Raw genomic sequence first — 19,460 nt, 5'->3', positions numbered from 1 at the left:
TGCTCCAATAGTCTGGAGTGGTGCTCACATCTAAAATAAATACGTTCAGCTCAGGCAGGATGGCCCTACAGCTGCATGTAATGGCTTACTGGGATCACTGGTCCTCTATATGCTGGAATTATTACACACAATACACTTTGTATGACGCTTATTAAAGCTGGTTAAGTATTAATTCTGCCCTCTTCATTGACAGGTCACACTCACTCTAAAATTAAGCATTTGGAAACCCCCCTCTGGAAATCCTACGTTTGCCACTGCTACCCCGGTGTTAGAACAACAATAAAAACATAAATTTATAAACATTGTGCTGAAGTCATGCTGGCTTATTCCAACAAACCAGCATTATGTTCTATTATATTTCTATACCATACTTCCATTGCCAAAAATGAACCTCCAGAATTGTTTCAACAAGCTGGAATGCTGGTATGACTTCACCACTTCCAAGTTTTTAATGTAATTCATTCACCCTATACTTATCTTCTACGTTTCTTCTTAAATATTTAATTAAAAAGAGGCAGTTTATTCTGTAACATTATTTGGGGGCATATTGGAACAATATCTAGGTGCTAGGTTGCTATCTGATCCCAATGTATTTTTCCAATAAACTAAAACATTATTGGGTGTTTTTGCTTATATATAGCTGCGGGAAACTATTTTATTGGTCATATTTTTAAACATTGCTTTTGATAGAGCATAGATATGCAAGCATTCAGGCTATGTTGAAACTTGTATTTCAACAATATTTGGTGGACCCAAAAGTAATGGGGGGTATACACTTAGCGATTTAATCAAGTGATTGCGCGATAACGATGTCGTTATCGTGCAATCGCTTGCAAATCGCGCATGCATCGGGCATGTTTTTGACGGAAGCGACCCGCGATGCGCGTACATAGCATGTTTCCTTCATCAGTTTCTACTGGTTGGAAAAATTGTGGCAACATGAGCACTTTTCTTAATACTTGGTGGGCCTGCACTAAGATTTCCAGATTTTTGGAAAAAAATTCACAGATTTATTAACTCAGTGATAGAAACTTGAAGCTCTAAAGATCCTCGAGAATATTTCCTTTGCTACTCACCTCAAAACATGTAAAGACATTTAATAAAACTTGTCTCTCGTATTGTTAAACCACGGGTGTGACTCGAGGGTATAGTCCTGCAACAGCCTTGAGGGCTGGTTTGTCTTGGCAAGATGCGGCCGTGAAGCAGCTTTGAGAGTTGATATGCCTTGGCTTGATGGGCCTGTGGGCTGTGAAACAAGAAGCGGCCTTTGGGCCGTGCAGCAGCCTTGAGGGCTGATATGCTTTGCCTGGATGGGCCTGTGGGCCGTAAGACAAGATGCAGCCTTTGGGCCGTGCAGCAGCCTTGTGGGCTGGTTAGCCTTGGCTGGCTGTGGCCTGTGGGCCGTAAAACAAGATGTGGCCTTTGGGCCGTACAGCAGCCTTGAGGGCTGGTATACCTTGGCTTGCTGCTGCAGATGAAGGACTTGTGCCAGAGGAGAGACACATGCGTTGGTACGCAGGATTGCGTACTTTGGATGCAGAAGTGCGGCCTGTGCCGCTGGGTTGACACAAGCAGCTGACGCCCGGAGTGCGGCCTGTGCCACCGGGTTGACACAAACAGCCGACGCTGAAGTGTGGCCTGTGACACCGGGTTGACACAAGCAGTGTACGCAGGACTGCGCACTCTTGGACACACAGTGCTGTCCGTGCCGCCTGGGTGACAAAAACGGCAGAGGACAGGTATGCGGACCGTGCCGCCTAGATGACACAAACAGCAGGTAGATGGTATGCGAACTGTGCCGCCTGGATGACACAAACAGCAGTATAACAATATAGACAGGAGAACTGGAGCTTGACTGGATAACAGGAGACAATGCCAGAACCGGAAACATGAAAACTCTATAACCGGCATCGGAGCAGCGTTCGCACCAGGAGGAATTAGATGCAAGAGCCAATCCAGATCACTCCTGGAATGATGGACAGGAGACAGGCGGAGTTTCAGTGAATGCTCGCTCGGTGTTCGTCTTGCCTTGCGTTCGCAGTGTGGCGGCTTGTGACACATATATTATCAGCCACCAACTCTATAATAGCATACCAATAAAAAAAACCGCTGGAACCATTACACATCTCAGCGGTTAAGAACCACAGTGTGGACCCATCGCTTGCACTCCAGTCATGCTCCCTCCCTCTCTCCTTCAAAATGGCTCCTCTTCCCCCTTCATTGATGCGCAATTCACTTCCCCACTTGTTATTACCTGTCTGCCTCCACCCCCCCCAACACACACACCTCCCGATCCCCCCCTCTACCATTACCGTGATTTTGCAACGTTATGGTTTTCCTGTCTGTATATTTATACTATCCTTTTAAGAAAATGGGCCGTGCTCGTAATATAATTTTACTGTTATTATCTTTCCAAGTCATGCCTGTGTTCTTCTGAAAGAAAGTTTTTTTGTTTTTTTTAAAGAGACAGCTCCAAGCACCATAGCCCTGCTCCATTGTTTACAGCTCCAGCTCCAGTATATCATTGCCAGTTCCTTTCATGCTCTGGAACATAGTTAAAGAAAAACTGATCATCTCTACTCCAGTTCCAGGTTTTTGCACCTGGACCCTAGTTCTCTGCAGCTGAATATGACTCACCAGTAACTAAACATATTTTCCAAGCATCCTCTGCTCATGCATTTAAACACCAGCCAAAGTACTTCCCCCAAGAGGACAAGTGCAGAAGTTCCCTTTAGCAGCCAATCAGCTAGTATTTATCAAGTCCAATTTTTAAAATAATATCCAGAAGTTGATTGGTTGCTATGGGCAATTTATCCACCTGTACTCTTTAGAAGGTTTAATACATAACCCATGCATCTGGGCCCAAGATCTTGCTTCCTATTTTAGGGACAAGATTGATAAGATCCGAAATTAAATGGTAGACTCTTCCTCAGCTAGTGACCTGCTCAATTCCTTACCAGAACCCTCTGGCACATTCTCTTCATTTGATCTCATAAACGAAGATGAAGTATCTACACTCTTCTCATCCTCCTACTCTATTACCTCTCCTCTAGATCCTATGCCCTCACAAATCAGTAAAGCTCTGTCTCCTGTGCTTATCCCAACCCTAACTAAAATCTGTAATCTCTCTCTCTTTACTGGCAACTTTCCATCACTGTTCAAACACGCAGTGATTACTCCCATTCTGAAAAAAACAAAATTCTGACCCTAATACTCTCTCAAATTACCGTCCTATCTCACAGCTCCCATGCCCCTCCAAGCTACTTGAGAGACTTGTCTACACCCGCCTCACACACTTTCTTAACTCACACAACTTATTGGACCCACTTCAGTCTGGCTTTCGTTCCCAACACTCCACAGAGACAGCACTGACTAAGGTAGTAAATGATCTTGTCACGGCCAAGGCTAAAGGCCATTACTCACTCCTAATTCTTCTAGATCTCTCTGCTGCTTTTGACACTGTTGACCACTCTCTTCTCATACAAACAACTGCAATCCCTAGGTCTTAAGGACACAGCTCTTTCTTGGTTTTCTTCCTACCTATCTGATCGCTCTTTTACTGTTCATTTTTCTGATTCTGCCTCCTCTTCGCTACCTCTATCAGTTGGAGTACCGAAAGGCTCTGTCTTAGGTCCTTTACTATTCTCAATCTATACCACCTCTCTTGGCAAACTAATCTGCTCTTTTGGATTTCAGTACCATCTGTATGCAGATGATACTCAAATCTACCTATCCTCTCCAGATTTATCTACATCTGTATTGGTCCGTGTCACTGAATGTCTTTCTGCCATTTCATCTTGGAAGTCATCTCGCCACCTGAAACTTAATATTTCTAAAACAGAATTAATTATATTTCCACCGGCCAATAACAGTTACCAACCTGATCTCTCTATCACTGTTGATACCTCGACCATCCACCCCGCTCCACAAGCTCGCTGCCTTGGTGTCATCCTTGACTCTGAACTGTCCTTTGTTCCCCATATTCAATCTGTCTCAAAATCATGTTACATACATTTAAAAAACATGCACTTATTATTTCCCGCATTGACTATTGCAATAGCCTCCTTACTGGTCTTCCCCAAAACAGGCTATCACCATTACAATCCATTATGAATGCAGCTGCAAGGCTTATCTTCCTTGCGAAACGTTCTTCTTCTGCTGCCCCGCTCTGTCAGTCCCTCCATTGGTTGCCGGTTTTCTACCGTATTCAATACAAAATACTTTCACTTACACATAAGGCTATTAACCAAACCACACCAACATACATCTCTTCACTCATCTCAAAATATCTCCCAACCCGACCTCTCCGCTCAGCACAAGATCTGCGTCTCTCATCCCCATGCATTACTTGCTCCCATTCACGGTTACAGGACTTTCTTTGCGCTGCACCCACTCTATGGAATAACCTACCTCGCACAATAAGACTTTCCTCTAGTCTCAAATCCTTCAAGCGTTCCCTGAAAACTCACCTCTTCAGGCAAGCTTATCAGATTCCAGAACCTCCCACATAACCTTCATAGCTTCCATATCTAATTACATCCCCTTTTACAGTCCACACACAATCTCACACATCGTCTTTCTCTCACATCCTCATGACATTTGGTCGATATTCCTGTGTGACCGGATCATGCAGCCAACCAAGAAACTGTGCATTCTGGCTGGACCAAAATGCAATATATAGCACCTATCCTTGTGTATCAATGCCTATTTCCCTATAGATTGTAAGCTTGCGAGCAGGGCCTTCCTACCTATATATCTGTTTGTTATTACCCAGTTTTGTTCTGTTAATGTTCCAATTGTAAAGCGCAACAGAATATGCTGCGCTATATAAGAAACTGTTAATAATAATAATAATAATAATAATAATCTGAGGAGCATTTCCTGGATCCGATCCTTTCGCCAATCGGAAATGCCAATCGGCGGCCTTTGATGATCGGCGATGCATTGGGGAACCAGGGAAATTCTCAATGTAAAAAATCCCTGATCTTTCAACATGTTGAATATTCCCTGACCCCGCTGTCGCCAGTACAGGGAATTGTCCCAATATGTAAATGTATGGGGGCCTTTTGAAGATAAATTTACTTTTTAAACATGTCACATTAATGTAAAAAAAAACAGAGAGTGACTGATATTTGCCTTTCCAAAGCAAGTCACTACTGAACTGAAACAACTCCCACTGGTGACAATTAAGGTACCCACACACTAGACGATGTGCTCACGATGCGATATAGTGAGCAATTTCCCTTGAACTCTCCCCAGCAGCTCCCACACTCGCCAGTACATGATATGGTGCTAAAAAGTGTCCAATGTGACTAAAGATCTATCTTGCACAAAACCTATCTATTGCACCAAATCGTGTATGAGATTGGCAAATCTTACCTGCAGCAGGCAGGATCTGAAGATGCGTTGTACGACCAGCGGGTACGCGCATCGTGATCGTGAGTGGACACTCACGATTTGGACATTTTTTTTTTTACACGATTTGTCGTTCCAATGCAGGAAAGTTAGGGAATGAAGAATGCAGGTGCACACTCGAGAGTGTGTACCTGATTATTTGTTCCCTGCATTGTACTACAAGTCTCAGCATGGTAGCACCTGTTATTATGTTTAAAATTAGGATGTGCAGTCCAAGCCCCCTCCCCCTTTCAACAATTACAGATAAAGGTTGGCTGGATAAGAAAGATGAAATAGCAAGTAAGCAGTGGAAAATTTAACTAATAAACACAAAAATTGCCCATGAATAATAAAAACATTGTTTTAAAGCAACATCAACAATCATTTTTTTTGTGCTTAGGGTCATGTACAAAGCTGCAAAAATGTGGGTAAACACAGATAGGGGGAATTCAATTTGGTTGCGATGTGTCTTTTTCTGGAATTGCACATCGCGTCCACCTACATTGCACCCCATAGAGGTGAACAGGGAAACTTGCGATGTCGGCGCTACAGTAACTGGCATATAGGTGCGCAGCCGGGCATTGCACCGATGCTCTGCAGCACATCGCAAGCAATTGAATTCCCCTCATAATGTTTGTGATATCAATCACTTTCTATGATTGTTTCTGTTTCTATGGGAAGGACATAGCTTATCAGTGAGACTACAAGGTGCACTCTCTGATAGGAGTAACTGGGTAGACAAGGGCATGACTGTGCCCTAGGTGCAGAATGTAGCACCCAATGCAAAATCAGATTCTGTGTTGTGCAACAAGACATTTAAATGATCTTCACAGGATTGAGATTTTGTATTTTTGCAGGAATTTCCTGAAAACCAGTGGCTGAAGATACTCTTTTACACAGATTTCACATGTTCTCTGAGATAATGGTAAAGAGTATTCATAGGCACAAATCAATCACTGAAAAATGTAATTGTGATACATTAAAGATCTGAATGTCTATTACTACTAAATTTAGGATATAAATAAGCATGCAGAAGCAATATTTATTCAGTGGAAACATATATATTTTAGCCTGGAGCTGTGTAAGGTAGAAATATAACAGGCAGGTCCAAATATGACAGTGGCCAATACACTGAAGTGTGAGCAAACTGCATGTAAACAGCCAGAGAAAAGGAGAGTTATGGTACATCTGGCCAGAGTCTGTTTGTTAGCTGCCCATCCCATCCCTTCTTGTGGAATCCATATAGGACAAAGAGGGAATCCGTTTTCCTGATGGAACCAGTACGGTCCATGTTGATCTTCACAGCACAGACCACATCCAAGGAGGCTTCACCTGCCGAGAGGTCTGGTGATTGAAAGGCCAAAACTACAATTTCCTCATTAAGGTGGAAACAAGAGACCATCTTGCGAAGGAAGCCAGGACATGTTCAAAGAACAGCCCTATCCGGATGAAAGATCAGAAATGGGGAGCGACAGGTGAGCGCCCCTAAATCCGATACCCTACTGGCAGATACTATAGCCAGAAGAAAAAGAGTCTTTGCAGTAAGCCATTTGACGTCTACTGAATCCAGGGGTTCATATGGAGGTTCCTGAAGTGCGTGGATAACCACTGACAAATCCCACGGAGCCACAGGAGGGACAAAGGGAGGTTGTATACGGAGAACATCCAGCAGAGGATCAATTCTGCGCTGGAATCAGATGGACAGAGCAGAGACGTGCACTTTCAGAGAGGCCAGGCAGAGTCCGAGATCCAATCCAGCTTGAAGAAAGGCAAGGATTCTAGAAACCCTAAAAACCTGAGGGTCATAGTTTCTGGTAGCACACCACTGGAAAGATGTATGCCACACCCGGTGATAAATCCGGGCAGAAGTCGGTTTATACGCTCTGAGCATGGTCTGGACCACAGAGCTAGTAAACCCTTTAGACCTTAGGAGGGATGTCTCAAGAGCCAAGCCGTCAAAGACAGGATGGGCCAGGTCCGGATGTAGACAGGAACCCTGAGACAACAGGTGCAGTCATTGAGGAAGTTCGAGAGAAGCATCTGTGAAGAGACTTTGAAGATCGGAGTACCAATGGTGTCTGGGCCAAGCCGGAGCTACCAACAGGACATTGCGTCCACGAAGGCTGCTTCGGGGTCCCTTGTCCTGGCCCTGAACACTGGAAGCTTGTGGTTGTGTCATGAGGCCATGAGGTCCACGTCTGGTAGACCCCATTTATCCACCAGGAGCTGAAAGACTTTTGGATGTAGAGACCACTCCCCTTCATGCACGTCGTGATGGCTGTGGAAATCTGCTTCCCAATTGAGAATCCTCGAGATGAACACTGCGGAGATGACTGGGAGATAGTGTTCGGCCCATGTGAGAATGTTGGACACTTCTGCCATTGCTAACTGACTTCGGGTGCCTCCCTGGTGATTGAGGTAGGCCACTGCCGTGGTGTTGTCGGACTGTATTTGTACTGGCCTGCCCTGAAGAATATCCTGAGTTAGGGCTCTGTAGATGGCTCAAAGTTCCAGGACATTGATTGGTAAGATCGCCTCAGCTGGAGTCCAGTATCCTTGGAAGGAGTGCTGACCAGTCACTGCACCCCACCCGCGGAGGCTTGTGTCCGTGGTGAGGAGTGCCCAGTCCGGGATCCAAAAGGGATGACCCTTGTTTAAGTGGGGTGATTGTAGCCACCAGGATAGAGACAGGCGAACCTCCGAAGAGAGGCCCATCATCTGGGATCTGAGCAGATGGGGAAGCCCATTCCACCTGGAAAGGATCAGGTGTTGTAGGGGCCTGGAGTGGAACTGAGCAAACTCCACCACATCGAAGGTGGACACCATGGATCCCAAGGTCTGCATTGCAGAGTGAATTGACACTCGGCGACTGTGGAGTAACCTGCACATTCGGTGCTGTAGTGCAGAGATTTTGTCTGCTGTTAGGAAGATTCTCTGAGCCTGAGAGTCCAGGAAGGGGTCAGGGAAGACTTTTTCCAGTTGATCAGCCAGCCATGCGTTTGTAGAAAGGCAATGGTTACCTGTAGATAGCGGTGAAGAATCTCTGGAGAGCTTGCTAAGAGCAAGAGATTGTCCAAGTATGGGAGCAGTTTGATCCCCTGACGATAGATAGGCCACCACTCCTGCTTTGATCTTGGTAGAGACCCATGGAGTTGTAGAAAGCCCAAAAGGCAGTGCTTGAAATTGATAATTTTGCTGTAGGACAGTAAACCGGAGATATTGCTAATGAGAGGGGGCTGTAGGTACATCTAGGTAAGTGTCCTGAATGTCCAGAGACACCATAAAATCCCCATGCTCCATAGCCAGGACAATAGAGCGTAGGGTTTCCATACGAAACCTGGGCACCCTGATAAACTTGTTCAGAGACCTGATGTTGAAGATAGGCTGATGAGACTCGTTGGGCTTCTGTACCAAGAAAATGGTAGAGCCCCTCACTGTGATGACAGGACCAGAATTATTGCCCCCGAGAGCAGCAAGGACAGGGGAAGGTCCACCCAGTCAGGCTGAAGGCTTCCTCAGATTTGGTAGGTGGCCATCTAGTAGCCCAGGCCTGTTTTGTGGATGCAGATTGCCATGGAAAGGACTGACCTTTAGCTTTTCCCTGGGGACGAAAGGACCGAAAGAATGACATCCGAGGCTTCGTAGTACATGCATAGGGCAAAAACGCCATCTTAGAAGCTGCCAAGGTAGTCACAAACTTGTCCAATTCTTGGCCAAACAGATTCTCCCCAGAGTAAGGCAGAGACTCGAAAGCCTTTTTAGAGTCTGAGTCTGCCTTCCAGGAGCGAAGCTAGGAGACCTGAATCCAAAGCCTCCGCTCCTAAACAGGAGGCTCATCAGAGCTGTAACTAGACTTTTTGGTGCCCTGTGCCAGAGAGAGCATTGGCGCCCCCTCCCCCCCCATTTTTAAAATAAGGACATAAGATAATGCACCTGAAAAAAGGGCCATGGCCTCATGGGGAAGGGCCAGGGAAGAGATAGGGAAGGCAAGGAGATGCTTGGGATAAAAGAAGAGGAAGCTACAAGTGAGAATTATAATAAACAGGAAAATTGACAGGCCCAAACAGTGTCCCCTACCCTGCGGTGTCCTGTGCCATGGCACTGGTTGCACCACCCTAGTTACGGCCCTGGGAGGCTGTATCCTAATGTGAGAGATGTAGGACAGCTGTTCCCGAGAAGCATCAGAGGGAAATATGTCTTCTAGGGCCTCTGTCCAACTCTCAATGGCTTTTGCCACCCAGGCCGTAGCCATGGCAGGACGAGTAGTAGCTCCTGTAAGAGAGTATATAGACTTCAGGCAAGCTTCAATCCTTCTATCCTTAGTCTTCTGTAAGAAGGTTGCTGTATGGATAGGTAAGGTAGAGTTCTTAACCAGGCGTGTCACGTGGGAATCTACTGCAGGGGGGAACTTCCCATTTAGTGCAATCAGTAGCTGGAAGAGGGTAAAAAAGAAATCAAGCATTTAGGCAGCTAAAACTTTTTATTTGGCATATTCCATGCTTCACTGATTAGATCAGATAGCTGTGAAACTCCGGCAAAACCAACCTTCTGTCGCTTAAAGTGTGTCTCTTTTGCCTTAGGAGTGGCTTCTATATCTTCTATTTGAAGAACTGATTTTACAGCTCTCACTAGTGCAGGTATATTCAATTTAGAGAGGGGCTACTCCTCCACCCGAGGGGGAGTCAGAGTCAGAGTGAGATTGGTCTGCGTGTTCTGCCTCCCCAGACGATATCTCAGAATCTGATAGCTGGGTGGACTGGGAAGAAAACACAGCACGCTTAGTAGTTTTACTAGGTAAGGGTCTCTCCTATTGCAGCATTTGTTGAAAGACTGTAGAGGTAGCCACCAGACTCTGCACTGAGGTAGAAAGTACGTCTACCCATGGGGGAGGCAAAGGAGTACCTTTTGTGGCCATACCAAAAAGGAAGCTACCACAGGGACCGCTAGGTGATCCGCAATTTTTGCCAACACCCGTGAAAAAGAAGCCCGGGGGGTCCTGAGGAGAGGCTGCAGGGGCCGAGTGCCGTATTACAAGGTGTATATAGACCATTTTGAATGAGATCCTCTGAAACTAAACCTGCTAAATAGGACTTAAAAGAAACCCGATTGGGAGAAGTAGCCTGCTTGTTACTCTTGCCTTTGTTAAACATAGCTGCAAGGATAGTATAGCACACAATCTGGCACAGTGCAGTGAGCAACACAGATATACAGTATGTGACAGCCCTCACAAATACAGGTAGATGTGAAGTACAGTGAACCCCCTATACCTCAGTTCCAGGGTTATAGTGAAAGAAAGATAAAGTTATAAGCTGACAGTTGAGAAAAATAAACAGACAGCACCGCTTGCACAAATCACATACAATGTAGAGCATATAATATAATTGCAGTGGGCACTAAATTCTACTACACAGACCGCAGTGGTTGGTAGGATATAGTGCTGTATAGCCTGGCTCCTAGGAGAGATATACAGGGAGACTGTACCCAGCGTTCCCAGAGACCTGTGACTGTTGCAGAAAATGGCCGCCGTGAGTCTATGAGGGAGTGGAGAGTGAGGGAGGAACAGCTCAGGGCTGGCAAGACCGCAGTGAAATGGCACCCTGAGCTGGAGGAGGGGCCGCAGGGAGAGGACTGTCTCCCTATGCTGACATCAACCTCCGGGTCCCAGGCCTTAATCTGTCCCTGCGCCAGTGTTTGTAATTCCCTGGTGGTCTAGTGAAGTCCCGGACGAACTGGTGTCTACATCAGCGCCTCCGGTCTGTCTCCTGAGACTGGGGGTAAAACTGCGCATAGACGCGGGTTCGCCTTACCTGTCCCCTTGAGTCCTGTCTGCAGTCTTGGGTCCGAGGAGCCCTGCTAGCTAGGTCCCCCCAGAGCCCTGCCGATAGTACCTAGCAGATGGCTGAAGTCGCGGCGTCGCAGAGGGGTGATGGGGCAGCAGTGCAGACGTCCAGAGGACTGTCTAGCACTGCTTGCTCTGTAATAGTAAAATAAAGATAAATCATAAAGTACAGCTTGGGCTGCTTAAAAGCCCCACTGTATAACGGTGATCCAGCTCCTGCCAGACACCAACGAAACTGAGTTGCCTTCAGGCTGTGGGCGGGGTATAGGGGGAAGGAAAAAAGCTTTTCTGTTGGTGTCCGGTCCTCCAAGTACCACCGACAGCCCATTGTCTCCCTGTGGAGCCGTATGGACCATGAAAAGAAATACAGATATCATAGGGACCAGTGCTGCATGTCAGCATTGATATTAGAGCTTTCAGTTTTAGCAGCAGTGTGGTGTAAACAGGGGCTGGCTGGTGAATTTTAGCCTGGGGGGCAAGCACACAGCACCAGCTCATGAGCAGTGACTCAACCTTCCCCGTCTCCCTAACTCTTAAGGTGCGTACACACTAGACAATATGCTCCCTGAGCGATATAGTCTAGTGTGTCCCCGGCAGGGCGTGCTCAATGTCGTTCATGACATTGAGCACACCCGCTGAACGATATCATTAACGATATCGTTCAGGACCGGGCTCTCTCCCCCATTCCCCAACATGCAGCAACCTGATGATGTTGTTAACCCGATGAACGATAATGACGAACGACCCGCAGGAATCGCGTCGTCGTTATCGTTCATCGTTTTTGTATTAAAAATGGACGATAAAGTGGACGACTGAACGATAACGATATAGTTATCGTTCAGTCGTCCACTTTAGTCGCCCAGTGTGTACGCACCATAACCCTCCCTCCCTGGTGCATAAACCTAACCTCCCCTTCCTGCGCTCGAAAAAGCATCACACTCCCCCCCCTTATTTACACCACAGCACGAGTTACACACTCCCATCTCCTCCCTTACCAACACCCCAGCACCAGTTATACACTCTCCCCTCCCCCTTACCAACACCCCAGCACCAGTTACACACTCCCCCCTCCCCAGCACCAGTTACACACTTCCCCCTCCCCAGCACCAGTTACACACTGCCCCCTCCCCAACACCACATCACCAGCTACACTCCCCAACACCACATCACCAGTTACACACTCCCCTCTCCCCCTTACCAACACCCCAGCACCAGTTACACACTCCCCCCTCCCCAGCACCAGTTACACACTTAACCCTCCCCAGCACCAGTTACACACTGCCCCCTCCCCAGCACCACATCACCAGCTACACTCCCCAACACCCCAGCACCAGTTATACACTCCCCTCTCCCCCTTACCAACACCCCAGCACCAGTTACACACTCCCCCCTCACCAGCACCAGTTACACACTTCCCCCTCCCCAGCACCAGTTACACACTGCCCCCTCCCCAGCACCAGTTACACACTGCCCCCTCCCCAGCACCAGTTACACACTGCCCCCTCCCCAGCACCACATCACCAGCTACACTCCCCAACACCCCAGCACCAGTTATACACTCCCCCCTCCCCCCTACCAACACCCCAGCACCAGTTACACACTCCCCCCTCACCAGCACCAGTTACACACTTCCCCCTCCCCAGCACCAGTTACACACTGCCCCCTCCCCAGCACCAGTTACACACTGCCCCCTCCCCAGCACCAGTTACACACTGCCCCCTCCCCAGCACCAGTTACACACTGCCCCCTCCCCAGCACCAGTTACACACTCCCCCCTCCCCAACACCACATCACCAGCTACACTCCCCAACACCCCAGCACCAGTTACACACTCCCCTCTCCCCCTTACCAACACCACAGCACCAGTTACACACTCCCCCCTCCCCAACACCACAGCACCAGTTACACACTCCCCCCTCCCCCCCTTACTAACACCAGCAGCATTTACAAACATCCCCCCTTAGCAGCACTATTTAAACAAAAAAACTTCCTTACCTGATGCCGGTGACTGCTGCTCTTCCAGTCCAAACACAACAATGCCCGGAGGCTGAGCCTGAGAAGCTCCGCCTCCTTGAGCTCTGCTGGGAGCTTCCTGGGCATGGCTGCTTTTTCTCCTGCTATATTGCCGGCTGCCAGTAGTAGCAACTGCCCGGCAGCAATTACAATAAAGAAAAATTGCCTGAAACTGACTGGAGGGGAGGGTCACGGGAGGGGCGGGGCCTGCGGTGTGGGGGGCGGGGCCTCGGAATGTCGGGCAGGCTGTCGCAAACAAGAGTATGCAGCACTGAGCCAGAATGTCCAGGAGGGGAGGCGGAGCTGCGGGCGTGGAACTCCTTTCCAATCTTCCCCCTCGGTGATGTGGTTACAGTGCCGGCCGTCATGTGTATGCAGCATATGGTTGCAGTCAGCTGGCGGCCCCCCTGGGCTTAAATTGTACCGGCCCGGGGGGCAGATGGCACCCTGCCCCCCGGCCCAGTCTGACCATTGGGTGTAAATGAACCTTCTAACAGCAGCATTTCTCATGCTGCTAAAAAGTGTTTTCCAATGGCAAACCCACTGAGCACTATTCACAATTGGACATAAACACAAACTGTGACTTTTATTTACTTGCTGTGTTTTTTTTAGTGAGCATGTGCTCTTTTTCGCAATGTGCATCTTTATCCACATGCAAGTTGACATTGCGTCTCCCTATGTCAAGAAGACCAGACTGGGAGTTGGCTGGGGCGTGTACAGTAGGCAAGGCCAAAGTACAATAAGGACAGGGGTGGAAAAGAGCAAAATTTGGGAGGGGCACAGTGATGCCACTGTAGTTTCCTGGCCACTTGTTCCGTTCTCAAACAAACACAGCTTGGGTGCTCTACTGACCATGCACAGTTCAGAGCCTGTTGCCATTGCGCAGGTGCTGGGCAGGTGAGCCTGCTGCTCTGTTCTTTTGGGCTTCAGATAAAAATCCAGAGCCATCAGGTAGGGTGCAGGGGCCTTTGACCAAGAATGTGACCCAGCATTGCTGGGTCCCTCTCACCTCTGTACCCTGTAGCAACTGCACTACCTGCATCAATGAAAGGTCCTCCATTGTCAAAGGGTGCGATGTGGGCACATTCACAGAAATGGCAGACAAAATGACAATCGTGTCTGCCTCGAGGAAGTTGTGAGTACTGAAACCTGGTGCAAGTTATGTGCTAATGGTGCAAGCTGCGTCTAATTGGACGAATGAGACTGAGACAGATCTATTAGTTGAAATAGAGTTAAACTGCTGCAACTGTTTTAGAAGTCAAATAACATTGCATTTAATATTTGTTGATCACAAATAAACTATGTTTCTTACTATGGGGGCGACTCAATTCAGTGTGATGCTGAATAGCCCCGAGAAGTTCCCAGAGCTCTTCAATTAACCTCGCTGTTAAGTACAACTACAGGATTTCTCCTCGTAGCTTCCTGAGGTGCAAGCAGAAATCTGACTTAAGTGTCGGCTGTGATGCTGTTTTTTGGCTTAACGTGGATCTAACAGCCTCGTGGCCGGCACTTTATAGCCGGATTCAATTTGAGCGGACCCGCGGAAAAGTTTCGCGCGAGTGCCCGCGTATCCCCGTATTCAATTTTAAAGTACGCAAAAACGGGACCCAGCGAAACTTAAACAAGCGGAAAGTACTGTCAGATTTGGGGAAATCAGCCTGACACCCCCCAAAAGATGCTCTGACATAGGGGTTAGCTATGGTTACCCCCAATTTGGCTTGCTGAAGGTATTTGTTGTTTTTAAACGGGCTCAATAGCTGCTAAATAGCGTTTTTGTATAAGTGGTCCAGAATAGTATTCAGGAGTATTATTTGCAGAAAATATTTTAAAGTTGCTAAAGTTAAGTTTAAAAAATCATGAAAAATCCACCTGGCGCAAGCCCCTGCAATTTTACATTCTCCGTGCAACTTTATTGTCTACACCATACCCTATTAACTGTAATGTGTATGGATTGTGAACTGCAAGTTTTAGCATTTTTTGTTATCACAGTGATGCCACACTTCCTGTCATATTCCTGGCGCATCTCATATTGGTACGTGCAATGGATAAAGCCGCAGTATTTAGTCCCAACTCAGAATAGGTTGCATTTTGGTATTATAGTTGCTTACAACGCTAAATAAAGTGCACACTGGGTGAACACTGAACAGATCTATCCGTGTGAATGAGCTTAAAAAAAAAGTAGCTTTTTTTTATTGTTGCAAAATGTTAACCACATGATATAGCTGCCAATTGTACGTTTCTAAGGTACTGTTAAAACATAAATGTAAATGATACAATTTTTAAACTAGTGTCTCTTTATATTAGATTTCTATATTGTATCAAAACGTCACATTGGTTGTCGTCTTAATTGCTCCAATACTAGTAAAACAGAAAGGATGTGATATAAGTGCTAGATTTGATAAAGCAGTTTCTAAATGCTTAGTAAAAATACTTTACAACCAAGTTGTATTATATTTGAGCATACAGAGGCCCTGATTCAGAGCTGGACGCTCTGACAGAGCGCTCGCTCTGAATCAGGGTCGTCCTTCTTCATTTTTAGAGCGAGCGGCCAGGAAGAAGGTCGCGATGGTCAAGACCATCGCGACCATCGGGCTTGGGACGAGACCCTTGTGGTAGGGTCTCGTTGCCGCAAGCCCTGGAGTGCTTTCGGCTCTATCAGAGCCGAAAGCACTCCCACTGACATCACTTGTTATGTCAGTGGGGCCGGCCCCAGATGGTAGGCGTTCCCATGGGAACGCCTCTGTCTGGGCAGGCACGCCCCCGGCACGCCCACCAAAGCGTGTTGTCACTCACCATCGACTGCACGCCTCCTTTGGTACGAGACACGGTGCAACGGTTTGCCCGTCGCTATCCGGGTCTCGCGCATTACCACGACAGGAGCCGGGTCCGTCGTGCGCATGCGCACTGGGCCAACATCGACCCGCTTGCAAGCGCTCAGCGCTCGCGAGCGGGTCTGAATCAGGCCCAGAGTATTTTAATGGTTCATTTTAAGCTGTGAGACTTAAGGGCATATTCAATTAACCACGTTAGGTAACACAGCTAAATGCAACTTATCGTGTCCAGCCGCAAGATTTTTGCTATACAAAATTAATCTGTGTTAACTTTACATAGAATTTAAGACATATTTTTTCTGGCAGCCCCAGAGCAGGTGAACAGTTTAGGAAAATCCCTATTATAACGTATAAATGTCAGGACTTGGTTCAGAACCCCTGGGACTACCACCCAATGATTAAGTAGGCACTTAGAAGTTTTTAATTAGTTTAATTTGGCCAATGTGGTGATGTTCTGAAAAATGCAGAATAATGGAATAATTGATGTAGTACAGGTACATGGAGGTGTTGTATTGATGGGACAGGTATTTGTAGGCTTGCACGGACGATTTACCAGGGGATTTTATTTTATTTTTTTTAAATGTGGCTTAAATTGACAAAAAAAAATCACCTGACATACATATTTCTGCACCCCAAGTGTTACACTTGTTTTCTATCATTTGTTTTCAATGTTATTTTTTTAAAAATCAAAAATAATCCATTTGACACCTTTTAAGAGCCCCAAATACTTTGCTTTTGGCCACTTATACCCCTTTTATACCAGAGCTAAAACCCAGATTATTGCAGGGTTAACCCGGGTAGCTCCTTGATGTAAAAGGGGAAAGGGTTGGATTGCCTGGGTGGAGTGTCCCGGCAATCCAACCCAGGTAATTTGCAGGGTTTAACACGGGAATAACCCATGAAAGCCTGCAGTGTAAACAGCGTGATCCGGATCACGGTGACCTGGATCGTGCCGCATGCCTAGCGATTGGCCGGCTTCAGTGGCGCTTGGAGTTGATGTCATCTCCAAGCTTCCACTTCAACGACAGAAATGCCGGCTCTCTGCAGACCCAGCTCCGGTGTGAACAGCGCCAACTCAGGAATATCCTGGGTCGGCGCCGGGGAATTCCAGGTCTGATCCGGATTGGAACCCTGTTCCAACCTCCGAGTCAGACCAGGAATTTCGGTATAAAAGCAGTATAATACACTTCTATACTGTTATCCAATGTTTAGTTTGCTTTTTTGGCAGGTACAGGCTGATTTCCCACACGTAGAACAGCTAACATCATGAAAATTACCGTGCAACCACATTTACATTTGGATTGAGCGTTAAGTGGGAGCACGCATAGCCGCAGTAAGTTAAATTACCACATGATAGGCATGTTAATCCAAGCAAACAATAATTTTACTAATTTTATTGCACTAATTGAATATTCCCCTTAAAAGTCCTGCAATTGTCCAGCTGCGTTGGATCATTAACAATATTGTTCCGTGTGTAGGGGCCTTAAGAACACTCCTAGTTTCAGGATGCCTCTCTCTTCCCGCTGCATCTGGTCATTCAACATGCATCAGCTGCATGTTTTTCTTTGTCTCTATTATTATATTTGTTATTCTGCTTAAAATGTTACATTTTGTTGCATATGTTTGCATTCCCCACCCCAACCACTCAATGAAATGACTGTAATCTTAATCATTACACATTGAGAAATTTTGTTTTTCAAAGTCATCTCTCACAGGGGGGGATGTACTAAGGTTGCGGTGACCATTCCGCCAGTCACCGCAACCTTACTAATCGCATATATACTAACATATGCGATTAGTATCGCAAAGGACAGCTCTTGCGATAAGAGCTGCCCTTTGCAAAGTAGCCGACGCCAGGTGATCAGGGACCCCGTCCCCTCCGAGCCCCGGGAGCTTCCTGCTGGTCACATGTGCAGGAACCCAGGGCTCCTCCTCCTCCCTGCACCTGGAAGATTAGGAGGAGGAGAAGGTGGATGACCCAGGAGGAGCGCGGGCCGGTGACAATGGAGTGCAGGTGAGTGGGGGCCAGCGCTGGAGAAGGTGGGGCGGCGAAGTGTTGGGTGCGGGGTGTGGTAAGAAGCCCATAGGCTTCTATAGGGTAACGCCAGGTTTTTCTGGCGTTACCCTCTGCACTGATAAAAGTGCGGCCGGGGTTTAGTACATATGGAAATGTGGTAAAAACCCCATCATCTGGGTTTTTACTGCTTTTTTCCTTTAGTACAGCCTGGCCACAGAGAGATGTGTCAGGAATCAGAAATTGTCAGGTGACCCAACATTATCCTGGGTGGCCCTTCATGAGCACTACTGACGCTGGAACAGACACTACCATAACATGCAACAATGCAACATCACCCTAAGTGTTTTTTTTGTTGTTGTTTTTTTTAAATGTAAGTGATGCACCCTACTGAAACCCAAGCCGCACTCTGTTGTTCCATGGACTGTATTGCTGCAGCTCTAGACTACCTAAGTATGTTATATCTGTCTTATTAATGAAATAGAATGTATTTTCAAAGTTTTTATCATCATATGTAGGCAGACTGTAACTCTGTGGAACTACAAGTACAAGCACACATGATTGGCATCCTTTGCATATTCTGTAAGCCAGTGGCAGGATGGGAATGCTGGGACTTGTAGTTCTAGGAAACCTGTGCAGCCACAGTTTCCCTAAGCATGACTTGCTACAACAGGGCAGAAGCATAAAACTGAAGCTTGTGGTACAAAAAAAAAATAACCAAAAGATTCAACATACTGCAGCACAAGGCTGTATATATTAAATAGGCTAATTAGACACATGTCTAGTAAGAGTGTTACAGCTCACTGGGCAGTGTCTAAATAGTTTAATATTTATTTTTTCTATATTTTCCTTTGAATTGTCCTTTATGCTCTTCTTGGCTTTTTTTTAAACAGTATGTTTTTCACAGTCACAATAATGATAAAAGAGAAGATGGAAGACAGAAGCACATACGTATATAAGGTACACAATTAGACATCTAGGGCGTGATTGCTAGCAAACACACGGACAGCATCAAGTCTGCATAAGGCCCGACCTCATCATCCAGTAAGAATAATTGCATTGATAAATTAAATTGGTCTCTCCAGTCATTTTGGTTACATTTTATGTATAGTTTGTCCTCAAAAAATAAAATAAAAAAAGTTGCTAGTTGTCTATACACTTCTAATCACATGGTTGCACTACAACTGTAATTATCACTTATACAAAGTTTTACTTTTTAATTATACTGATATAAGATTGAATGGTGGGTATGGGAAGTCCAATAAGCATTACATTTGTATTATTCTATAAAACAATATCAATGCAATCCTCAGAAGATACTGCATTGCTGAGATGTTCATTAAAGTATATATCTTCCTCCCAGGTACTG

General features: G+C 46.4%; 1 protein-coding gene across 3 annotated transcripts in view; it reads right to left on the bottom strand.

The window, feature by feature from the left end:
- Positions 1-19,460, bottom strand: part of COL4A6 (collagen type IV alpha 6 chain) — a 367,236-nt gene that overhangs the window by 345,831 nt on the left and 1,945 nt on the right. For 2 of the 3 annotated variants that reach the window (XM_088482856.1, XM_088482859.1), the window contains exon 1: positions 13,229-13,340. The exons of the other annotated variant lie outside the window; for it this stretch is intronic. In XM_088482856.1, the coding sequence (XP_088338982.1) occupies positions 13,229-13,333 (105 nt within the window). In that variant the 5' untranslated portion in view covers positions 13,334-13,340. Of the gene's footprint in view, positions 1-13,228; positions 13,341-19,460 lie in introns of those variants that run through there. 3 annotated transcript variants of the gene reach the window in all.

This window comes from Taudactylus pleione, unplaced genomic scaffold (assembly GCF_031769625.1).
Source record: "Taudactylus pleione unplaced genomic scaffold, aTauple2 ptg000296l, whole genome shotgun sequence".
Classification (NCBI taxonomy): domain Eukaryota; kingdom Metazoa; phylum Chordata; class Amphibia; order Anura; family Myobatrachidae; genus Taudactylus; species Taudactylus pleione.
This window is presented reverse-complemented; position numbering and strand designations above follow the sequence as displayed.